This window comes from Calypte anna, chromosome 2 (assembly GCF_003957555.1).
Source record: "Calypte anna isolate BGI_N300 chromosome 2, bCalAnn1_v1.p, whole genome shotgun sequence".
Taxonomy (NCBI): Eukaryota; Metazoa; Chordata; class Aves; order Apodiformes; family Trochilidae; genus Calypte; species Calypte anna.
Window position 1 is genome coordinate 18,059,980 of NC_044245.1, and position 23,865 is coordinate 18,083,844.

A 23,865-nucleotide genomic window follows, 5' to 3' on the forward strand; every position below is an offset into this window, starting at 1 on the left:
GCCAATATTAAGGAATAAAAATATAACTCTGCAGTATTTCAAAAAGCCTGTATGCTGAGGACTCCCACACCAAAATGTTTAGCGTGAGCTCTTGAAGTCTGGGAAATGACTCATCTTGGTATTAAAGAGATTTGTTTGCCATTTCCATGCAAATTCATGATACACTTGGCTATTGCAAGAAATCTGGTTTTCTTCATGCTTGGGGAACAGGGACAGAAGATGAGAGAGAGAGGTATAAATGGGTGTAGAGACAAGAAAAGGAACCAGGGGAGTGGGTTCAAGCAGGGCAGAGTCACCAACCAAAGGACAACATGAGGCAGGGCAAGCAGAAGGAAAGTGGAAGAGCTGTTGGTGAGAAAGAGGAGGCAGTGTCTGGCTGCTACAAAATGTTTACCTTCACATTATGGAGCTGAATTTGATTCTTACCTTTCTTCTGTCATCCTGTATCTAAACTGAGACACCCTGGCTAAGTGCACAACCCATTTATCCCCCAAACCACCTCTGCCAAGTGTCCAAAGGTAAGGAAAAACAATGCAGGCTTTCCTGTCACCAACAAATGGTATTTTCTTGGTAATTAGAGTTAACCTGACTTATAAGTGCAAGAAGCAATCAAACAGAAATAAAATTAACATTGCTTTTTTAGAATTCTAGCATCCTCTCTTATATTCATTATACTTGACTTCCCAGCTTCACCAATCTCTCCCGATACCTGCTTTGTCCCTCTTTTTCAGCTACCACTCCAGCCATTATATATCACTGTTCTCTCACAAGTAGCCCAGCACTGCCTTTCGCACCCATTTCAAGAATAATCTGCTAGCCAGTTTAGTTCACTTTGAACTGATTATTATCTATGAGATAACCAAGTATTAGTTCACAAGCCTGCTTCTCATGAGGAGATAAGCATGACCTGGCCAGTGGGAGCCTCCCATGTCCTGCTGGAGAGGCTTCTGGGCCACCCACCTCCCCACACACTACAGCACACAGCCACAAACAGGGACTGACTGCCTGCAGCTCAGGATCTCTGCAGAATCTAATTACCTAATTCCTGAAGTTTGTTACCATACATACATTAAATGTAGTCTCACCAATTCTATAATGCAGCTCAAAACATATTTGAATTTCTAATTAAAAGTGAGACTGAATATCATGTACCATTTATGATAGTATCATTATTACATTTTCTATCCTTTCTGCAGCACTCATTGTCCTGTATGTAATACACTGACTGAAGGAAAAGCATGCATACACATTCCTAATGCTGAACCTTAATGATATCTGTTTTCCCTTAAAATGTGTTTAATTAAAGAAAGGAATCAATAAATTAAAAAAAAAGTAAATATAATCTAATGATATATACAATGAACATGTACAATAAGGTTTGATTCAAACCTGCCAGTAGGAGTTCTCATTATCTAGGAGCATAGAATGAACAGCCTTACTGAACTCATCATGGGCTCCAGCTTCAGTAACAACAAATGTGTCCAGGACACAGGTTGGGTTATAGCCTGTCTTTGGCAATGAGGAAAACTCCATGACACTGTGAAACCAGCTTTTTATTGAGTATCTCTGAAAATCAGAGCATTAAGGAAGGTGCCAGTGGAGCAGCAAAAAGTGCATCTAACCTTCAGCAGCCATAATGCAGATGTCTTTACTTCAAGAATCTCTGGTTAAAATCCAATGACAGATTGAAACTGTCTTAATTTTTGGTTTCATCTGGTAATAGGCACATTTAACTTGTGTATGAATCAATACATCTGATCAAAGAAGAGAATTTTGCCAGCACAGGCAAGGATTACAAAAAGGAATTAGTCTTTTCCATCGCGTGCTTTTCTGATTACACTAAGCAAATGTGTAAGAACTTACAGTGATATCATAAACTGATAACTGAACTACAGATGGTATTAAATATAGTTTTATGTCCTGTTCTTTAGTTCTGCTTTCAACTTTCATGAATGTGCAATCATCTTTTTCAGTTCTTTGGAAGTGTTTCCTTTAGTCAGTCACTGTATGAAGAAGTTACACAAAGAGGAACAAACTGACTGCCAACCCACAAGAAGTAGTGAAAGTGAAAATATGAAGTACTGGCAAACATATTATGCAAACAACCTGGGAAAACAGAAAAAATCACTTTTTCCTTTTACTTAGAATTATTTTCCAAAAAACAGTACAAAACTTAATTCATTGGAAATTTAATATTTCAACATTATTCAGTTTAAAACACTACCTTGCTGCCCTATAAACTGTGAGCTCTCTTTAAAAATATTTCCACCCATTCAGGAAAGCCATGACAAAAACTGACTCTCATGAATACAATTTATATGCAATATACCAAAGTCTCCCTTGAGCTACAGGTTCTTCCATCTGACTATCACAAATTTTCCCACTTCCAACTGGCATGATGCACCCAGTCTGCTATTATTTCTGAAGTAAGGGAAGCCAGCCAGAGGTAATGAGCACACTTGAGATCTTTCCATTTTTCCTTCTCAAGACTTCCTTGGCAGCATTCATTTGTGTAAATGGTATAAGTTTCCTTCACTGCTGTGTGCCATAATGTTGTATCTGATCAAAAAAGAAGGTTATTGTTCTGGGCAGGGCCATGGAGACAAGGTGCAGCTGGGGAAATGCCACCTCCCTGGTGAGCAGGCCCTGTGGGAACGATGCATTCACTGTCTGCAGTGCAGCACTGCAAATTCCATCCTGCTAAGCACAGGTAGTGTCCAGGCTGTAGGTGTTTGCCAAGAACTGCATTTTCCACATGAAGTTACAGAAGGACAGGGCAGCTCCAGTGCTTTATGGAACAATTGTGGAAGAACAATACAGACTTATATATAATGTGCCAGGGCACAGACCCTAAGCCAGAGTCTTGAAATTAGATGAGGACCATGGTGGCCAGCATGTAGACAGCACTGATGGAAACAGTGCTTGGAAGACGCATTTGCTATAGTGAACAGAACATGCTCATCCTGAACTAGAGAAGCAAATACATGAGTGCTGTATCACAAGCAGGTTATCTAGCTGACACAGCGGTTAGCTTCAAATACTGTCTGTCACCTTTTCAGCACCAGCAAACTGAACACAGGACCTTGTCATAGCCTCTTCAGTCTTGGTGACCTTTTCTTTATCCTGATGTTTACCTCACCGTTCTGCTCCCTTGCCCTATGACTTGTTCATAGTTCAGTTTCCTTTAGTTAAGTAAGTGAAGAAAAAGCGTAGTCTAAATTCTGATCTGAATTATCATTATTCTGTTCTAAAATAAATCAGCAAATCAAAGGAGCCTGATATAGTATCATTTCCATATTCAGAACCACCCTGGTTGTAATAGCAGCAGCTGCAGCCCTGCAATACCAAATATGTGATGTCATTTTCCAGGCAAGGAGGACTGGCAGAGTATTGGTTTCTCCTGCTGTCTACTTTATGGAACAAGGAATTGTTTTACTTCCTTTTACATCTTCTGAGACAACACACAATGCTTTTCAGCATTGTGAAATTAAATGAATTAAATGAAGAGCTGAAGACCTGCACAGCTGCGTAACAATATTTTCATAGTGTCTGAGATGAGCAGCACATATTTACATTTGCAGCACAAGAGTATGAATCAGCAGAACATTTAGGTTAACTCTTCATTGTTTTTAGTGTTTCTTGCAGTTTTTAAGGTGTTGATGCATGTTAGGGAGGTACTGGTAAAATGTGATTACAAGTAGGGTACAATAAACCTTTGCAGTAACTTTTGAAATATCTTTTTTCCTTGCTGCTCAAGTTGGCTGTTCTTCTGGATTCTGTAAATACAAGAGATTCAAACTCTGGCTTACTGCATATATATGGATCGTCAGCTACACTGGGGTCTCCTGACATCAAAATTTTTAATTCAGGGATTTAAAACCTGTCTCAACTGTAAACAGCATGGAGTAGGAACATGATTCTTCCAACATGTTTATACAGCACATAGCATAGCAGGGTCCAAACTGTAATCACAGACAACATTATTATAATATAAATATTGCTTTAGAGTCATCAAAGCTGGAAATAAAGTTTTTCTCAATATCTGAGCAGCAGCAGTTACAATGAGCTAATTTTCATACCCTTAGGGATATGCTAGAGCAGATTGTGCTTTTGTGTCTGTAATACATGGATATTCCTTTTGCTAGAACTCTGCTCCTGAGAAGCACTCATTTACAAAGGGTAAAAGAGAGAGGAGGAGAGAAGAGGAAGAGAGGGTAGGAAGAGAAGGAAGAGAGGAAGGAAGGGAGGAAGGAAGAGAGGAAGAGAGGAAGGAAGCAAGCAAGCACTGGCTAACAACCCGCTTTCCTGGTGTAACTCAGAGGCATACCTGTAGTTGCTTCATCTGATGCAGCTGCAGCCGCAGATCGGACACGTTGCGTTTCATGCCATGCAGGCTGTCCTGCATTGATGGGGCTCCAGCAGGGTGATGGATGATAGCAGACTCCACAGTTCCCAATGCATTCTTCCCTCCAGATACATTAGCAGCACCTGCAATAAGCAGCAGCATGGGTTGAGCCCACCAGCAAAGAAGGTGCAAACATGATCCTGCCTCTGCCCACGGTATCCACACACATTTCATACAGATGGGCAAGAATACAGCTGCCAGTGCTCAGTATTAACTGGGAACTGGCACCTTCTTATCCATTATATTTTGTGGGAAGACTACAATATCAGTGTACCTGTGCTGGAACCTCAGCCATAATAGAACACTGCATTACCACAAGACTGCTTCCTACCACATGTATGGAGATGGGATAATAAGCTATAACTGCAGATTACACAAAGGAGCAGTGAACCAAATTGGTGCTGAAAGCAGCTTTGCAATTGATCTCCCAGGAGCTGAGACTGGTCAGATTCACAGGACTCCTGAACTGCATACTTGTTGAATAATGATCACTGGAGAGCAATTTCAGTCAAACATACAATTTTGGGGAAAAGGATTCTATAGAGAATCTTGTTTTGCTGCTTAAAGTACAATTGTGTTATTTCTACCGGTGTATCCAGCAGCTACTTTATAAAACCTGAAGAAGAGTAATGAAAAAACAACGAGTCAGAGAACTGCTCTCCAGCAGTGTTGCACCTACCCAGTCCCCTTTAGGGTGTCATTTGTTAGGGACTGTTTACAAGGGAATACACCCTAACAGAAGGAAGCGCACTGAGCCACACCCCCAGAATAACCATCAGTGCCCTCACAAGACTTTCTGCTCAATAATGCTGCTCCTCCACACAGCATTCATGCCAAGCTTGTTGTTTTCAGTCTCAAGTAGCTGGGTAGAAGCTTTACAGGGCACAAGCAAATTCCAGCTCATCACCAAATGGTCATGTTACAGCTTCTTCCAGCAATTTTTACTTACACACCCATATTCTTCAAATTTTCTTTCTAATGTGTCCCTTACCCTCCCCATTGCCAACAGGCAAAATGATAGATTTTCAGTAGGATACACCTTATATGGTAAGTCCAGAGCTATGTAGCCCTGCATACTTTTCTGCTCACAGTGCCAGATTCACCTCATCTTTTGAACTCCAATGTATATCACTCCTTCAGCAATTGCATTATTAGTCCCTCAATACGCGACAGACATTTAGGTGCAGGAGTCTGTCCAAAGAACAGCAACAAAGCTGGTGACAGAACAAGTCTTAGGAGGAGTAGCTGAGAGAACTGGGGTTGTTCAGCCTGGAGAAAAAAGAAGGCTTGAGAGAGACCTTATGGCTCTCTACAGTTACCTGAAAAGAGATTGTAGTGAGGTGGGTGTTAGTCTCTTCTCTTAAATATCAAGATAGGATGAAAGGAAATGGCCTCAAGTTGCACCAGGGAAGGTTTAGTATAAATATTAAGAAAAATTTCTTCACTAAAAGGGTTATTGGAACAAGCTGTCCAGGGATTGGGTAGAGTCACCATCCCTGGAAGTATTTAAAAGACATGTAGATATGGTGCTGAGGGACATGGGTTAGTACTGGAGCTGGCTGTGTATGTTTTACAGTTGGACTTGAAGGTCTTTTCCAACCTGAATTACTATAATTCTATTCCATGATTATGTCATTCCCCACTTCTTCCTTCTGTCTAAATAATAAAAAAACTTGAGGAAACAGAAAACTCATCAATGCATCATGGTCTATGATCTATGATCATATGATCATATGATCTATGATCATATCATTTATGATCATGGTCTAGACACCATTCATCAGGAGAGATGCTGGGACAGATCTACAAGAAAAAGAGATGGAGGGTTAACATTGGTTTGACTGTTCAAGTCTTGCTGGTTTTTATGGTAAACAACAGTAATAAATTATAATAATACATTTAATATATTGCCCCTGTACTCAGCCCTGGTGAGGCCACACCTCAAGTACTGTGTCCAGTTCTGGGCCCCTCAGTTTAGGAAGGATATCGAGGTCCTGGAGCAGGTCCAAAGGAGGGCAACCAGGCTGGTGAAGGGACTCGAGCACAGACCCTATGAGGAGAGGCTGAGGGAGCTGGGGCTGTTCAGCCTGGAGAAGAGGAGGCTCAGGGGAGACCTCATCACTCTCTACAACTACCTGAAAGGAGGGTGTAGCCAGGTGGGGGTTGGTCTCTTTTGCCAGAAGACTTTCAACAAGACAAGAGGGCATGGTCTTAAGTTGTGCCAGGGGAAGTTTAGGTTAGATATTAGAAAGAATTTCTTTATGGAGAGAGTGATCAGGCATTGGAATGGGCTGCCCAGGGAAGTAGTGGATTCTCCGTCCCTGGAGATATTTAAAAAGAGACTGGATGTGGCACTCAGTGCCATGGTCTAGCAACCGCAACGATGGTTCAAGGGTTGGACTCGATGATCTCTGAGGTCCCTTCCAACCCAGCCAATTCTATGATTCCATGACCTTCACAGGGATTTTGCTCCTTATTTGTTCCCACGAGCACACATTGTATCAAGTTCAATGAAATCAAATGTCCAAGCTTTTCTTTGCCTTTTGAAGTAAAAAGTGCCTTTGCAAAATTAATTTGGGAAAATGATTTTTAAAGGCTGCAAACTATACCATATTATTTTTACTTAAAATTATGCTGAAAGGTTTCTGAAGAATAAAGTTTCTTGCTTTTACTACACGTGCAATTCCTGTCAACAAAAGCCCAGGCTCCTCTGGCTGCACGGATGCTGTATAAGGGGTATCATGCCATCGGCTTCCGGAGACGTGCTCAAACAAAAAGCTATTCTAGGCTGGTGCTGACTGTTGTAATGCTATACCTTACCTAAACGTGCTCCAGCTAGACCTGCTCTGTGCTTCAACTACAGCACTCTTCATTTCACTGCTGGGCAAGCTGCTGCACATTTTTGCTATACTCCAGTACAATTCAATGCTCTCTTGACTTTCAAAGAGCTGCTTAACAGAAAGCAACACTCAAGAAATAAACAGTCCTTGTTCAATGCCATTCTGTAACCACTCCATGCTTCAGTCTTATATATGGTAATACTTATCTGTCTACATGTACACTGCAGTTTTTCCTAGTCAAGCATCTATTTCCCACCCACTTGCATTACTATTTGCATCTTTTTTTTAAAGAAAAGGGTACTTAGTTCATAAACTACACAGACAGAAATCATCAGAGAATCTGAAAAACTTGCAGAAGCCTCCAAGATTTCTGATCCCTAGCCACAAATCTAGACTGGTTTTGAAAGTACCTCTACCTCTATGCTATTCTTTGCCCCAAGCAAATCCTCCAAAACCTCAGCCCGCAGCCCTGGTGATGATGCAGCCAAGGCATGAATCAGTCCCCACCAGTCTCTCCCCCTATACTGGACCCAGTTGAGTCACATATTTTCTCAGGAAGGGATGCTGGCTTTTCTTTTAGTGTAATGGACTGTGATCTGCTTCTGTAAACAATAAATGTCTGACTCCCCACCAAGCAGCTCTCCCCCTCTGCTGCCTTGGCCACCTCTTCTCACCATTAGGTACACTCAGCTGCCATGGTGTCCCTCCTGCAGAGTCTGATCAGAGCTTGTAAAGCACAATGTGGGATTCCTGAGGGTGTGAAACACTACCACAGATACCAAGTGAGCATGGGACAGCAGTAGGTATCAGGAGCTCATTCTCAGAGATAGATATTTTCATCAAAATGGAACAAAAGGGCAACTGCATGAGGGGCTGCTTCATCTAGGAAGTATGACTTGCTTTTGGAAGTAGTCCCAGGCTGTAGCTTTGCAATTAAATGTGTGGCCAGATGGATTGAAGGGAAAGAAACAGCACTGGCTTATAACCTGGAGACAGGTAAGGTGGCCTGAATGCAAACCCCCTCCACAATTCTCTTATACTCTATAGACAAAACCAAATGTTAACTTTTTTTTTTTTTTTTAAGAAGGCTAATGAACTAAGCTGCCATTACAACTTAAAGTACAAATAGAACTGATGTACAGAAAGGGGAAAAGTTTGCTGTTTGCCCAAGCTCAGGAAGGTAAGAAACACAACATTCCTCCCTTGACACTTGATCTTTGCTATGGTTGCAAAGACATCACTGTCTTGTTTTCTAGATCTTATTTTTCTTTCTAAAATGCTAAGATTTTGTTTTGAAGTGGACTAGGAAAAAAGGCCATCAGAAGACACCTAGCAATGTTTCTTCATAAATTACTCATCTCCTTATTAAAGAGTCACAACATTTTCAAAATCCATTTGGAAAGATGTGACAGTTACTCAGTTCTGCTTCCACCCAGTTAGAATTCAATAAGCAGACAGGCAAATGCAATGTTAAGGTTGTAATTCCATCATTAATGAGCTGTTGTGGCTAGGCACCCTTAAAAGCATAAAATATTCTTATATATTAGTATAAGAATACAACTTCACCTCATTGATCTACAGTGAATTCAGGAAAATGTTTTCCTGCAAATCTTGCCAGAGTCCCAAGAGTGGTGTGATCTATCTTTGAATCTGACTTAAGCAAGCAGGTAAGGAACATTTTTAGTTTAGAGATTACCACAACAAGGGTCATCATGTGAAAAAGGCACATAGCTATGCACAGGTGACAAGAAAGTTCACAAAGACCAAAGAATCAAATCTGAGTCCTCCATGTGTCATACTTCACCCTGCTTCCATGTCCCTTTCTTGGCTTGTATTGGTGGTGTCAGTGCAGAAAAATGTACTCCTTGTTCCCTTTCCATTAAATAAAGAAGTATTCTACTTCCTCCTTCCAATAAAGCAGCAACTAGTAAATAACTATTGGTGGGTTTTTTTGGTATTTCATGATACAACTGCTCTCTTTAATAAATGAATCAAGGACTTACTTTATCAATCTCACCACTTGCTGAACAAAATTATGACAGAAAAGAGAGATAGTGACCATTTCTCATCATATTTGTTAGTAATCTCAAGGAAACTCATCCCTATATGGTTTGTTTTTAGAGTCACATGCTGTTCTGAAGAGAAGAGTCCCTTGATGCCATTCACTTTTGTTGTTCTGAAGAAGTTTATAAAGATTCAGTCATGGGATTTCTTCTAACATCAATAGAAGAAACATAACCAACCTGTGGAAGGTTACCCACCTCCACCCCACCACGAAAGCACAGAGCCTAAAGCCATAAAACATAAGAAATGCAGACAAGCATGATTGCTACAGGCTCATTTTCTCCAGTGAAAAAGCATTTTTATTTAGTTTTTTTAGTATTTTAGGCTAAAGAATCTGCTACAGGCTGGCAAAGCAGTAATATGTTAAATACAGTAATTCAGTTTATATGAAATACCAAACAGTATTAGCAATCTAGCTATATGTAGGATTTAGATCTAGCTATCTAGGCTTTAGAAATTTCGGGTTCTCTCCCTTCCCAAGTGAGCTAGTTCTCTATTTTTTGCATTAAACTCTCCTATCATTGGAACACATGCAACAAAATACAGTGTTGGTTCAACATTGATGAGGCAATTTTATCCTGCACAGATGTTCTATTGTTCAGGATGGGAAGTAATTCATGTTTCTGCTTACCAGTGCTCTAGAAAGGACTGCTCAATCAACATTTTATACCACATTTTATTTCAAATCAACTTTGAAATTGCTAGAAGTGGTATCTCAGTGCACAGTTGCCAAGCAGAATTCTATAGTAAGAGAGTCAACTGTCTAACAGGCTATACTTAATAAGGATTAGGATGAACTGAAGAACAAAATAGTGGTCAGCAGAAGTTTTCCTAGGTGCTGCTGGTACATTTAAATCTAAGCATATTAACAAAAAAGAGAAACATTCTGAAGCAGATTGCCTAATTTTCAAGTCAGCAGGGATTGTGATGGCTTACAGGACCCTCTCATGCAAAATTTCAAAAGCAGGTGTAATTATTCTGTTATACAGGACTAGCCTATTATACTGCAGTATTCAGCTGACTTTCGTTACAGTACTGTACTGTACTGGGGTCAGCATCACCCCTTGTTTCCCTTACCTGCTAGAATTTAATTTTGTGGCTGAGTCATGCTGGAAGGACAGGATTTAGGGATGCAGATGATGCAGTTACAACTATAAGTTATGGCACTGACAGTGATCCTTGCAGACAGCTGGCTGCATGGCTGGCCCCACTGACCTATCCTCGTCTCCCAGGTGATCAGAAAGGCATCTATTTCATAACCTGAATGCTGGCACCCTTTCTCTTATGATGGATACAGGCGTGGCTGTGTGACAAAGTCAGTGTCTCTGTCAGTATGACAGCTGCTGATCTGGTCTTTTGATGGTAAATTACATGTCCCACCCACCAACCCTCATGCTTGGACAAGAAGCTGTTGGATGTACTCATATGTCAGTTAGTGAGTGAGGAGTCTTTGGGAAGAGCAGTGGCAAGAAATGGTTGCTGATCAGATGAACCATGCTATTCTGGTGGACTGAGCATGATTTCCACATGAAGGAATCTCCACCTTTGCTTTGTGTAGGATCATTTTCCCGATAAATATTATTCCATTTCTCATTTCCTTGATGGCACAATAACACACTCAGACTGTTTCCTAATATGAACTGTTGATTAATTTAAGTTGCAAGGGACCTCTGGAGGTCATCTGGTCCAAAGTCCCACTCAAAGCAGGGATCACTTACATCAGTATCTCCAAATTCAGTGAACCTGGCAAGTACTTATCTGAATTAGTACAAACACAGGAAAAGTGGGAAGGTGGAACAGCAACACAATACAAAGAGGAACACAAGGCAATGTGCATGCAGGGTTTGATGGTTTCTTAGTGCTTTGTATGAGACAGGGCCTGTGCAAGTGGGAAATACCATAAATTCTCAGTGTATAATGACTCTGAAATAGGGAAAAGTGTAAGAGCATTTTGCAGCTGCCTTGAAAAATGATGGATTTTTCAGTGAGTTGTCTGAAACTGATAAATTACAACTTCTGTTTTCACAGCCTTAAGTATTGCTCTCCCCATGAAGGGGCCAACAGGAAGGGAAGAGCTGGAATGGGACCAGATAGTGGCTTCAGAGAAAAGCTGTAGTATCAGGATTTTAGCTTTTTCTCTCTTGCATATGCTTCAGCGGTTCCAGCTCTGGTTTGATTTCTATCGGTTGGGATGACATACTGAAATTCCAGATAAACAGGAATCCTGAACCTGAACTAACAGCTCCAACAGAAAGGCTAGTTAAGAGCAGAATAGATTTGCTAACAAATGTGTGTGGTTTACTACCTGCTGGAGCACAGATCTCCCTGTGAGAATAGCATTACCAGGAAGTAGTAATTTGCATTTAGTGCATGACAAAAGGTGAAGAGGAGGCATTTAAACCCAAGAACACCCTGCAGACATCTCCAGCAGTAGCCCATACACAAAGAGCCCCAATCACATGGAAATCTTCTTTCACAACAGCCTTAGCTCCATCTTTTAAACTTAACAGCTCTCTAAGTGGGAAGCTAAAATGAGACCAGCTCTGACTGGCTTCATAATTGATGCTTGCTCAGAGCCATTTAGGTGCACGATAATAATTAGCAACAGATCAATACAGCTTAATTAGGGCAAGTGCTATTGCACTGAATGCTAAATTCCCCAGTGTCATTACATCCATCTCAGCCTACTGACTGAAGAACCTTAGAGAAAAGTTGAGGTGACCAGAATAGGAATAAAATATTTAGCTTTCTACAGCAATCTGTATATATCTGAGGTTAATGATACATACTATAGACAAGGTGAACCACTGGAAAAATCACCATATGCAGACTCTGTATCTCATTTAAACCATTCAATGCAGGTGTGAAATTCCTTCCAAAGGGCACCTCAACCTATTGTAAATTGCTCTTATAACAAAGATGTGGTCAACTCCCATATCCTGAACTTAAACTTCAGTTCTGACAGTACAACTATGGAAATTTAGTAAATTAGACATCTCCATAAGATGGGATATTAATTTTAGTTATTTATATAGCTGAATAATTTATAAATGAGAAGTGAATTATCTTACCTGCAGTGTCAATGCTGCTCTTGTTGGACACAATTTTCAACATCTTCTCACTAAGTAACAAAAAAAAAATCATAATTTTAACTTACTAAGAATAAAACTTTAGTGCAGTTTATAATCAGCAAACTAAGCGTCCTTGTCTAGCATATATATTTTAAAATTAAATCACCAGTAGCTTGTCAGTTGTTTTTTTAAAATCATCTTTTAATACAAGTTAAGCAAGGAATGGTGTATAAGTAGTAGAAACACAGAGATGTAGCTACATTAATTCTTTTTAACACAAAGAAGACTAATGCAGTTAATCTCCATCCATGATCTGGCATATTCTTCCTCTCTGCCTAGCATTTCCAAGGGGATGATACAGATATTTAAAATGATTGAGCATTCAGGGATTTTTTACTATTACATTCAAATACTATTTTTGTTGATTGATTAAGTAAATCATTACAGAGAAACAGATTTAATGAACTCTTTTTTTACCTAGAAGCATCTTTGCTATTACTTGTATTTGGCCCTTTAAATAGCGCAGACTGAACAAGACCAGTTAAACTGGCAATCTGTTTCTCCATGGCTTGTATCCTCTCTCTGTAAGACAAGAGAACCGTTTGTTAAAGCCATATCTATTTGCTTTCAGACTTGTTTTTCTAGATAAACGATTACCATAGGATTGGAAAGACACTACAGAGTTTGTGCAAAGGCCCACGGGCATCAGTTTGCATATACCTTGTTGCAGTCGCTTACCACATCTTTGTTTGGACAGCTTTTGCATGTTAACAGAAAATAAGAGAGACATCTGCTTGGTTAAAAAAAACCAAAACAACCAACCACCCACATAGTAACCTTCTAATGATGTCATGAGACAGGCACCTAACACAATCAGTGAATGCCTCCTGGAACTAGAGAAAATAATTTTTTTCAGCATTTTGTGTATTAGTCTTACCTACATTGGGCCAACCATTTTGCCTGTTTATAAGGTTTCAGGATTAAACACTTTACATTTCTTGTTGCTATTTTTACTTTCCTAAACCCCAGGATTTTTGTCTGCAAAGCATTTAATCTGCACAAGCTGACTGGTTCCCAGCCCAAATCCTTTGCACCTGACATTGCAACTGTCTGATGTGGAAAGGACAGCAATGTGACAAACAGGCACAGGACACCAAATGCAGGCTGTACAGCTACATTATATATATATATTCATATATATATATAAAATACAATACCCCACAAAAAACCACAGATTTCATGCATATATCCTGAGAAATGCCTATAAACCAGAAGAAAATAAATGATGAAGAACTGTAACAGGTATGATCAATGTTTTCCATAGGTAAAAAAAAGGCCACTAAAAACAACCACTTTTTTGATAGGAAGAGTAATATTTGTGTGTTTATCTGTTCATATGAATGCATACATTTGTCAGGTACCAGGTGATTTCCTTTGTGGGCTCCAAAATGGCCTCTGCTCACATGGGTGCCTACTGTCACATGCCAGCATGTCAATGACACACAAAAGCACAGACATGCAGCAATATGGGGCCTCAGACAGGACCCTCTGAATGCATCCCTCTATGTCAGCAGTTACATGACTGGGCAGACACATAAAAGCAAATGCTAGCAGCAGGCTGTGGTTTTAGAAGATGACTGGAAACAAAAACTCAAGAACCAAGGGACTAAGACCAGTGGTAATGGCTGATGAAAGAAGATGGGACAGATACACATAGCCCCAGACTCAGCCTGCTGCAGTAGCCATCCATCACCACTGTAGAGTCCTGGGCACATAGGAGCAATGAAGCTCTGGCCACCTCCAGCTCCAGTTGCTGACTTGTTGCCAAAGCAATAATGCCCATCAATAAGGGCAATATAAACTCAAATGTTGGTAACAATATCAGGAAAAAGCAAACTTTTTACGTGGAGTGAATAAGCAGCCCAGCTTGTAGTCAGCAATATTATCCAGGCTAATTATTTCATTCACATTCAGAGAATGAAATAGAGGTTTGCTGGGACAGCACACAGATACCATTGCCAAGACAGTTTCTGAGACACCCAGACATTGAGAAAATAAGGCAGCAGTAAAGAGATACTAATGGACACAAGGAGAGAAGAGGGTGCTCCATCAGTCCGCAGCTGGCAAACACTTCTTACTGTGCTTTAATACAGCATGTGTCTTACTTTTCTGTCTTCTTGTTGAAAGGTATTTTGAACGGTGATGAGAAGACTATTGAATCTGACCTAATTCATTTCAAACCAAGAAATATGTTACTGAATTTTCACTGTTACCAGATACAAAATAAGAAACTGCTTCAGACTACAGTAACCTTTGGAATAAAAACAATTACTAAAAGCCTGGAATAAATATATTCTAACAAACTTTAATGCAGCATTTTTGACACTTCATAATGAAAACTCTTCCCAGATAATAATCACAAAACCTTCCTGGAACTAAGCTCAACTGGAAGTATATCTGTTTTACCAATTCATAACTATGATGTTTTTCCATCCCACGTTAGATAATATGGAAGCAGTTTTCTGTTTCAAAAGGGATTATGGCAACACAAAGCTGATCTTGTCCTTTGCTGTGAAATCTAGGAAAATATGTTGTCAAGAGGGAGAGGGATGTTCCACAGATAGGAGATGATGAAAAGCGAATGGAATACTGGAATCAATTGCACAGAGCACATTATTTTTTTATGGTAAAAGCATTAAGAATGTGAAGAATCTACAAGCACTCTGGAGCTACTCTGTTAAAGACAAGGCAGGATTTTTCCTGTAATCGCTTCACTGTAATACCCAGATTTGTTATGACCATCAGTACCAAACATTTCAAAAACAGGTGTCTGAAAGTAGGTGTGTTTTAGGCATTCAATGGAATGACCCAATTTTTGGAGACCTGACTGAATTTTTGACAATTTTTGGCAGTCTGCCTGAAGGTGGTGGGAGGCAGTAAACTCTAGTGTGGGCAGGGAGTGCCATGGCTGGCCTGGTGGCAGGGATGTGCTAGGGCTGAGATGGCTGAAGGGCTGGTGGCCCAGTCCTGCTGCCTGCTGCACAGCCCTGGAGGAGCAGGGACAGGCAATGCAGCCACCTCCCTCACCCGTGGCTTCCTGGTAGAGGACTGAAGCAACCTCAGGTCCAGAGGAGTAAAATAAACATTTTCTTTCCTCTGTGCCAGGCTGGGATCTATCAGGCATTTTAGCATTGTCATGACAGTTGTGTGGTTTTGGTTTTTAACACTATATTTTCTGCCTCTTGCTGTGACCCCTGCTGTGGAAAGGGAAGATAGAGGAAACAGCCTGCTCCATCATTCCTGCACCAGGAAGCATGGGGTTCCCAGGGCATCGGGCAGGCCAGCACTCCAGTGACATGGGATGGGCTGGGGCCCCTGAGGACAGAGCCCAGTGAGACACGGAGCACCAGGAGAGCTAGTCAGACAGAACAAAAAGCAGTGGTACCTTTTTGCTGGCAGTGTTAGCTTGAGGAGGCCAAAGCTCAGCTCTTTTCCAAGATTAATTTACCAGATAAATCTGCATCTCTCCACCACCCAGGAAGAACAGGGAGGGTACCTTCTACAGCAGTTGGTAAAGAAATAGCTATTTTATCAGCCTGAGCACAGAAAGCCATTGTTTCACATTGTTTTCCTGTGAATGCTGGGAGAGTCAGAAGTGGCAGTATGGGTGGGTGGAAAGGAGAGGCAAGGTCAGAAGTGACGCTTGGCTCTGGCAGACCTCTGTCAGACCAGGCTTTGCCTTCTCATGGACCCTGGCAAGCACAGCAGGCACGGGGTTCCCACAAGTCCTGTTCTCCTGATCCACAGGCAGCCTGATCCACAGACCAGGCCTTGGGTACCTCCAGACACTGTGGCAGAAGCAAAATTAGCCCTTGTTTCTCCAGGGACTCTGCACTGAGACACCAGATTTCATCACCAGATTTCTTCCTTACAGCATCACTGAGATTTCATGTAACTCCCTCTATTGCAGTTACCTGCAGGGTACAGAGTATTCCTGAATTGGTACCCACTTCTCACAGCAATGCTATTTCAGCCTGATTTGTATGTTCTTTCCTCTTCCTGGTAACATCTTTAATATTCACTTCATTGAGAAGATACTTTGTACAGACACAGACTATAACTCAGCTGTGTTCATGAACATTTCTGTCTCACCCCAGACAGTGCAGCACATTAGCCAGAACAGAGGTACACAAATATCAAGTCTGGCACCATGACCATTAGTCATATTAATTGGCACAATATGCCATGAAAGGCTTTCAGTGACTTTGTATATTATAGTTAAACCTTGACTTAAGTCTATATAATAATCAAAAAGATTGTCAGGGACAGGGAAAATACATTTCTTTCTACATTACCCTATGAGAGAAACATATAATTTGAAATCTTTTTTATCACACTGAAAAAGAAAAAGGAAACAGAAGGAGGTTGTCTTTCCCAATGGCTTCCTTAGAACCAAGTGAAAGTGTCACAGTCAGACTTTACCCCAAAATCCCCAAGAACACCTGGAAGGGTGTGAAGCAAAAACCAGCAGAACTCTTCTGTAGTCTGCCTTCCTCCTAAGGCAAAGATACACAAAGGTGAATATTGCAGTCTCCTAAGAAGGGTAAAATCGAACTTTATACAGCTTGAAGCTAAAAGAAAAAGGGAAGCTCTGAAGCACTGACAGCTACTATACTAATTGACACCTGTTATCCAAGAACCTGCATCTCATCTTCCTACAAACAGTTCTTCCAGCAGAAGGAAGCTGAAGTATCTTTCCTTCATATTGTATTGGTCATTTGCATTCATCTTCTTCTGTCAGATTATTCAACCTCTTTTACAAAGGGGGATGCAATTTTGTCCCCGCGACAAGTGTCTGAGAGGATGTATCTGCAAAGTTCTTACACAGATTCAGTGCCTTGCTGATGGAGCCTCCCACTGTCCATAGCTTTACAGAATATTACCATTTTTCCTAATGCATAGAGTCCATTCATAATTTAATATAAAAACAATAAAGCTGTTCTGTGATGGGAACAACATCCAATAGCCTACATGTGGCCATTGCACTTCAGTCTTGAACTGCAAGCCACGGATCATGAATATGATCACATTTTTTGCTCAGGTTTGCTAAGATCCACAGTACACTCCTGAAATACATTTGGAGAAAAATATGTTTGACAGAACTCTCTTGCTGTTCTAAGGATTGTATTTTAGTGCTTAGCAGCACTTACTATACATATGAGGTACTATCAAATAACCTAGAATTTTGCAAAACAATATGTGTTTTAAATACAAAGAATATAAACTAAATGACATTTAAATTAATGTACTTTTGGGTATACAGCTTATTGTCCAATTTATCAACATTTAAACATCTGCCTTGTCTTTAGTAACTTCCAGAACTGTCCACCATAAGCTACATATCCAAAAATATGACAGCAAACCACTGTTTAAACAACTCACGCTTACGCACAAAAATTTACTCATTCTTCTGTAGACATCAAATTTATGGGATAATGAACACAAAGATGAACTGCTGCAACCTCTTAACACTTCTAATAGTTTTTAAAATCTCCATGAACTTGTTTCTTCTCACTGTTGTATAAGAGCTTTATATGAAACTCTTTTGATAAATTAATTACTTTGAGAATTTATTATAACATAGAGGTAGCTACCTCGAAAATACCTGAGGTAAAACAGATACAAGAAATAATTACAAGAAGCAATTTTATCCCCTTCAACTCTGGCTTAAATAACAAGCTTGACAAAACTGGTTTCCACAATGCAAAACTGAAATGGGAAACTTCGTAAGAAATCAGAAATAGTGGTTTTCATCTTTTGTAGACTCAAATATGCTGCAGTTAACATTCCAAATGTAATGGACCCATTTTCTTCAACAAAACCAAGGTACAGTCAATGAGAGGTTTGATTTGCTGTAAGTACCCAACATATTCTGATAAAGTAGAAAGATATCCCACTTGACCCCTGGGAAGAGAGGCTTCAGTTTAACAGGGGAAAAGAGATTCAGTGTAACTTCTGGGCATTATCACTATCCATTTTAATCTTTTCTCTGACTTAAACTGTGCATTGTCCTGAGGTTGCGACAGTGCTACCTACAGGTAATTTCCACAAGAGATGGGACAAAAGATCTTGTTTTCTTTCTTCTCAGCACACTCCACTACAGACTGAAGGAACAACAGTGCTGAGATGATGGGCCTGATGCTTCCAGGATCCTCAGTCCACTCCTGACTGACTCTGTTGTCACAGTGTACATATATAAATGACTTCCCTTGTCAGTATCCCCAAGGCTGACAGATACACAGTCTGCTGTTATTCCACACCTGACACCATCTACATGCAGGCTGACTGAGCACACCACCATTCACTTCCTGTTTTTTTGGGTCTTTATGAATAAGTGGATAATATATGCAAGAAAGCAACATACGCTTCATTTTATCATGCCTGGAGAAGGATGAATTCAGCCCCATCTCTCCAGTCCCAAAATATTCTTACAGAAGCAACACCAGCTGTATTTCTTATGAGTGTAAACTCTAAGTCCTACACTACAAGCTGCAGTATAACTTTGTCATTATATATGCCAACTTTCTGGTGTTCCTAACAATGCTGTAATAATTCAGCTCCTGCTGAAACAGAAGAAGACCACCTCAGATGACCCTTAGTGTCACTTGTTTGATTCAGTAAAATCTCAACAGCACTTGTTTTCAAGGTTTATGACATTATTAAAAAGGTAGAATAAGGTTCAGAGCATTTTGTTTCTGTAGAACTCAAACCAAATTCTTATTATTGCAGTGGCTAGAAACACCAATTTGCATGAATTGCTTCTTGTATTTATAATCATTGTTAAAAAACCTCACACTTACTCAAGGTTAATAAAACCCAGAAGCCATAAGGGTAGCTTCCAGAATGATTTTTTCTGTACCATGGGCTACTACACACTATGTCGAATTTTAAAATTATGTATTATGTATTATGTATTTATTTGGAGGTAGAATTACGCATATGCCATTTTCACCTGTGTAAACAGATTCTCATCCTAGGACTAAAACTCCTGGTGCAAAGCTGCAGAACTATCTGTATAGTTGCCCTTTAAATATTTGCAAATACACAGCATTGTGCATAACTATATAGCTGAGTGAACAGATGAGATGCTCACTGGGGAGGAAAAGAGTTGCACAGACTAGAAATGCGTTTGTATTCTCCCCTATTTTCAACCCCCTAATATAACCTTGTGAATTTTTTTTATCTGAAAGCTGTCTCTTGTTTTAGAATTGGCAAATATAGTTCAAATTAATTCCTAGCTGTAATAATGTAAGCTTGAAATGAAATTTCACTACCTGCTTCTTTTTTCTTGGAAATCAGTAGATAAAAGTCAGGTGTCACTGACCCTAGATTGTAATATGCCCTAACTCATACTCCTGTGTCAACATAATGAAAAAGGTATAGGCCTGTAATTTTTGTGGATGGATGATTTTCTTCTGTCCTCCATTTTCTTCCCACCAATAGATGTCATAACACACTCTTCTGGCCAAGTGTAGTCAGAGACAACTAATTATTGAGCAAGTTGTTCAGGTGGAAGGGAAGTTTAGGGGCTATATGAAGCTCCATGTGTTCTTAGTAGTTAAGGCAGTCAGCAGTTACCTTTGGCCTCTGTGAGCTCAGCATTTTCCAGCTATTCATCTTCACTTCCCTAAAGAGCTCTATAAAAATTAACAGCACAAACAATATGCTAGAGATTAGCACAACTCATACAATACACAGCAACCGACTGGCAGTGTAATGATTTTTCTCTCCTAGGGCAGGGTCTATGGCAGGAGAAGCCTTCACAGACCTTTTGTATAAATCTTTTCCTTAAAAAGACAGGAGAGATCATTGTCATGATTGTCAGTGCACAAAAGTTAACAACAGTCTAGTCACCAAATACTTGTGATGCCAGAAAAATCATTGGGAACAGCATTCATGTTTCAATTTATTCCCTGAGACAGACTTTCTCTCCTCAGCAGTTTCCCCTCAAGCAACATTATTATAAACAACTGCCCTATTTTTATGCAAATTCATGTTTTACAGGAGGTAAGACAGTCATGATAAATTCTTCCCATTTCCTAACACTAGATGAGAAAAACTCCACTGCATAAAGAACCAAAATTGTAATATCAGAGTGTCATTCTTATCACGGGTGAAATATATTCTCTTATTAGCAGGAACAGAAAACATGATCTTGTTGTCTGGAAAGAAAAATCCTGGTTAATCATTTTATTTTATTTTTTCCAATGACTGAAATTTACACAAATGAAAATAACTAGGGATTCATCATGGTTTGACAATACTTTCATATTAATAATGGGAGGTGTCACATCTCCTCTAAATTACTAACTTCCTTGACAGAGAGCTAATAAACACTGCACCCCAGCGCAGCAGCCTCCTACACATTACATTGTTCCCTGGGTGTTAAACAACACAGGATGTGCAGATTAGGAGCATTTCTCATTTGCATAAATTAAGATGCAGCTCTGCCTTACCTGGTCTCCTTGTCCTTGGGCATAGTGGGTGATCCATACCCAAAAGCCTGCTTGTCAGCTGGAGAGGGCACTGTCTCGGCCACACCCGGGAGGCCGAGGACACTCCGTGCTTTTGCATCCACAAACACTGGCAGTCCTGGCTCCTTTTTGAAGGACTGACGGCTGGGGGAAGACCTGTCAGGCTGGATGGTGTGTGGGGGAATGTGAGCACTATGGTGAGGATGAATATCGATCATTCTCATGTCGGCCACCCTGTGGGGTGAGGCGGGAGGAGTTTTAGCGCCAAGAGTGGGCAAATGGCTCTCCGGGTACTTCCTTGACTTTTGTCTGTACAAGGACTGCTCCAGCATTTCAGGCTGCATCGAGGGGCTGCAGTAAGTGCTTGATGACCTCATGGCACCGCGATGGTAGGCTACAATGTGATCAGGGACATCAAGTGTGTGTCCGGAGTGGGGTGCAGCCACACTCATTCTCCCCTCATGAAACAAGTAGGGGTCACCGTACAGACCTTCATTTCTGATCAGGGTGAGGTTTTTGTTACTCATGTCCTCATCTGGCTTCACATCCCGTCTCTCCAAAATGGCGCTTGGGCTGGGCGATATTGAACGCGAGGCTGGCACACTGGAGAGCCGGTCCCTGGGGATGGTGGCGTTGCCTGGAACACCCATGGGCCGGCCCCCGCTGTAGGGAATCCTGGATGGTGAGGGAGGCATGGAGTGGGGCACCGGGGTGGAGGGTGGAGAGCTGGGCATCACATGCGAAGGGTGCGTGGCAGATCCAGGGCGGGAACCGCTCGGGCCATCTCGGCCCGAATAAGCAATTTCCCTCTGCATCTGGAAAGAAAAGGAAAAACATCTAAGATATAGCACTACTGAATGAGCGAAACAGGAAGTGGGTTCTGACAGCCTTGACATCTACAGAAAAACAAATGGAAAAAAAACAATTCTAAAGACTAAGTAATTTGTCATCTGTATAAATAAAACATTTTTGGATCTCAGTGCCTAAAGAAAATAACAACTGTTAACAGCAATAAATGTTGTATTTTACAGGTTTACATATGAGAGTTTAAAAAATCTTTTTACTTACACAAATGCCATCTAGCCCTAACCTGATACTGACAGCTACCGAAACTGAAATCAAGGGTTCCGGTGCCAGGTGCCCTAAGAACATGTAGGCAGTCACACACTTAAACAGTTTATTGATCAGACACAGGCTAGAGTTCACTGATTCTAAACCAGGAAGAAAATGCTGATGCTGTGGCATCACAAAGAGGCCTGAAGCCCTTAGACAAGAAAAATAAATGTTACAAATATTTGGCAGTTACAGAGCAGGATTTAGCCTTTTGGTAATAACTTGACCTGGTCTTTATTACACAATAGATAAATAAAGCATAGGAGAACAAAATACATAGGCATTTATTGGCTGTCAGGTTGCATGAAAACAGACTGACCTTATAAAACCTGTGCCATTGGTTTCCTTCACTGCACAGATAACTGCAGTCTGTGGAGCATGCACTCAGAAAGTCACTGAAGACCATATCACAGTTTTGTAAGCAGCAACTGCCCGCAGTAAGGAATAAGCAAGCAAGGAAGAATAAGGGGAAACTTCCATACAAACGTTTTAGTGCTTTATTAGCAGAGGCCTTGGCAAAAAAACTGCAATGGATACATGTGCTGATGAAACAGCAGCACCTTACTCTGCCCAGCAATGACCTCTCTATATAGTTGAACACTGTCAGTGACAGACACAAGAGAAATTCTCCCTCTAGCAATCATGGTGTGCCTGCTCTGGTGCTGCTAGGGTAAGGGGGATAAACAGGAAGATGAAAAATTTTGTAAGCTGGGTGCCAGCAACTACATAAGAAAAGGATCACAGCTGCTAAAATTTGTGTTGGCATTTTTAGCTTCCCTATCACTTCCAAGGGACTGTAGAAAGCAAAGTGTCCTAAGCACAACTAAATGTTCCTGAAGTTACACAGCATATGTTAATGTGCAGTGGAAGCTGCTGATCTGAAATCTTTGCCATTTCTCTCCTCTCTCACTCCCTGCTTTGACAATATGACTTGATTCATTGCAGTTACAGTGATCCATGGCTGATGAAGTATGAAATAATATTCCATTCCTGCCTCACCACAGGTTTTTCCACTGGTAAGGGAATTGAGATGGCGGTGCATTAACAATAGCTGTTCTCATCGTGGCAGGCTTGGCACTTGGGAATTACAAATGATGTTCCCCAGGGCTAGAGATCAAAAGTCTGGAGGATCAGGTATCAGAAAGAAGAAAGGAGAGAACCTGATTGTAGCAGCAGCAACAATAAATAATTGTAACAGAACAAAAGAGTGTGTTAGGATGGCTCATAAATGAGCCAGACAAAAGTCATGAAGCTGAAGTGGAACATGGAATGATTTTTTCATTTCCACAGAGAATTACTGTAGTCTGGAAATTTAAATGAAATATAACTCTAAATAGTAATAATAAAATTATCAGTGGGCATTCAACCTAGCATTCAATTGACTTGAAGAAACACTGCAACATACTGATCTGTATTGTATGTTCAGACCTGGGCCCACAGAACAGAAAGATTCCTACTGGCTATAAGGAGCTTTGGGATGACCCCTCCACGGATAGACAGCTGCAGATGTTTTGCACTGAGAGAAGAGCCTGGTGAAAGAAAATTCTTCTTGGATCCAACCATACAAGCTATACCATTCTCTGTTTAGTTGATCTAGCTAAAAAGCCACAACAGATGCAATAGTGTCTGAACCCATAAACACTATGATAGGCTAGGCTGCAGTAAAAGGAAAAATTCCAATTTTACCTTGTAGAGAGGAGAAAATTTCCATGGGAAGCTTTCAAAGCCACAGGCTGAATTTCCCTCAAACTTCTGGACTTCACATTTCTGTATATTCTCCTTTATTCCTCATAAATCAAAGAAATCCATCAAAGAAAAATTCCTATTTTCCACCTTAA

General features: G+C 40.6%; 1 protein-coding gene across 12 annotated transcripts in view; it reads right to left on the reverse strand.

The window, feature by feature from the left end:
* Positions 1-23,865, reverse strand: part of KIAA1217 (KIAA1217 ortholog) — a 339,766-nt gene that overhangs the window by 29,008 nt on the left and 286,893 nt on the right. For 9 of the 12 annotated variants that reach the window (XM_030445014.1, XM_008492705.2, XM_030445013.1 and 6 more), the window contains 4 exons: positions 20,897-21,729; positions 12,858-12,962; positions 12,381-12,430; positions 4,328-4,488 (listed from right to left, as the gene is read on the reverse strand). In XM_030445014.1, coding sequence (XP_030300874.1) covers positions 4,328-4,488; positions 12,381-12,430; positions 12,858-12,962; positions 20,897-21,729 — 1,149 coding nt within the window. Of the gene's footprint in view, positions 1-4,327; positions 4,489-12,380; positions 12,431-12,857; positions 12,963-20,896; positions 21,730-23,713; positions 23,790-23,865 lie in introns of those variants that run through there. The other 3 variants (XM_030445023.1, XM_030445015.1, XM_030445019.1) reach the window with 2 other exon arrangements.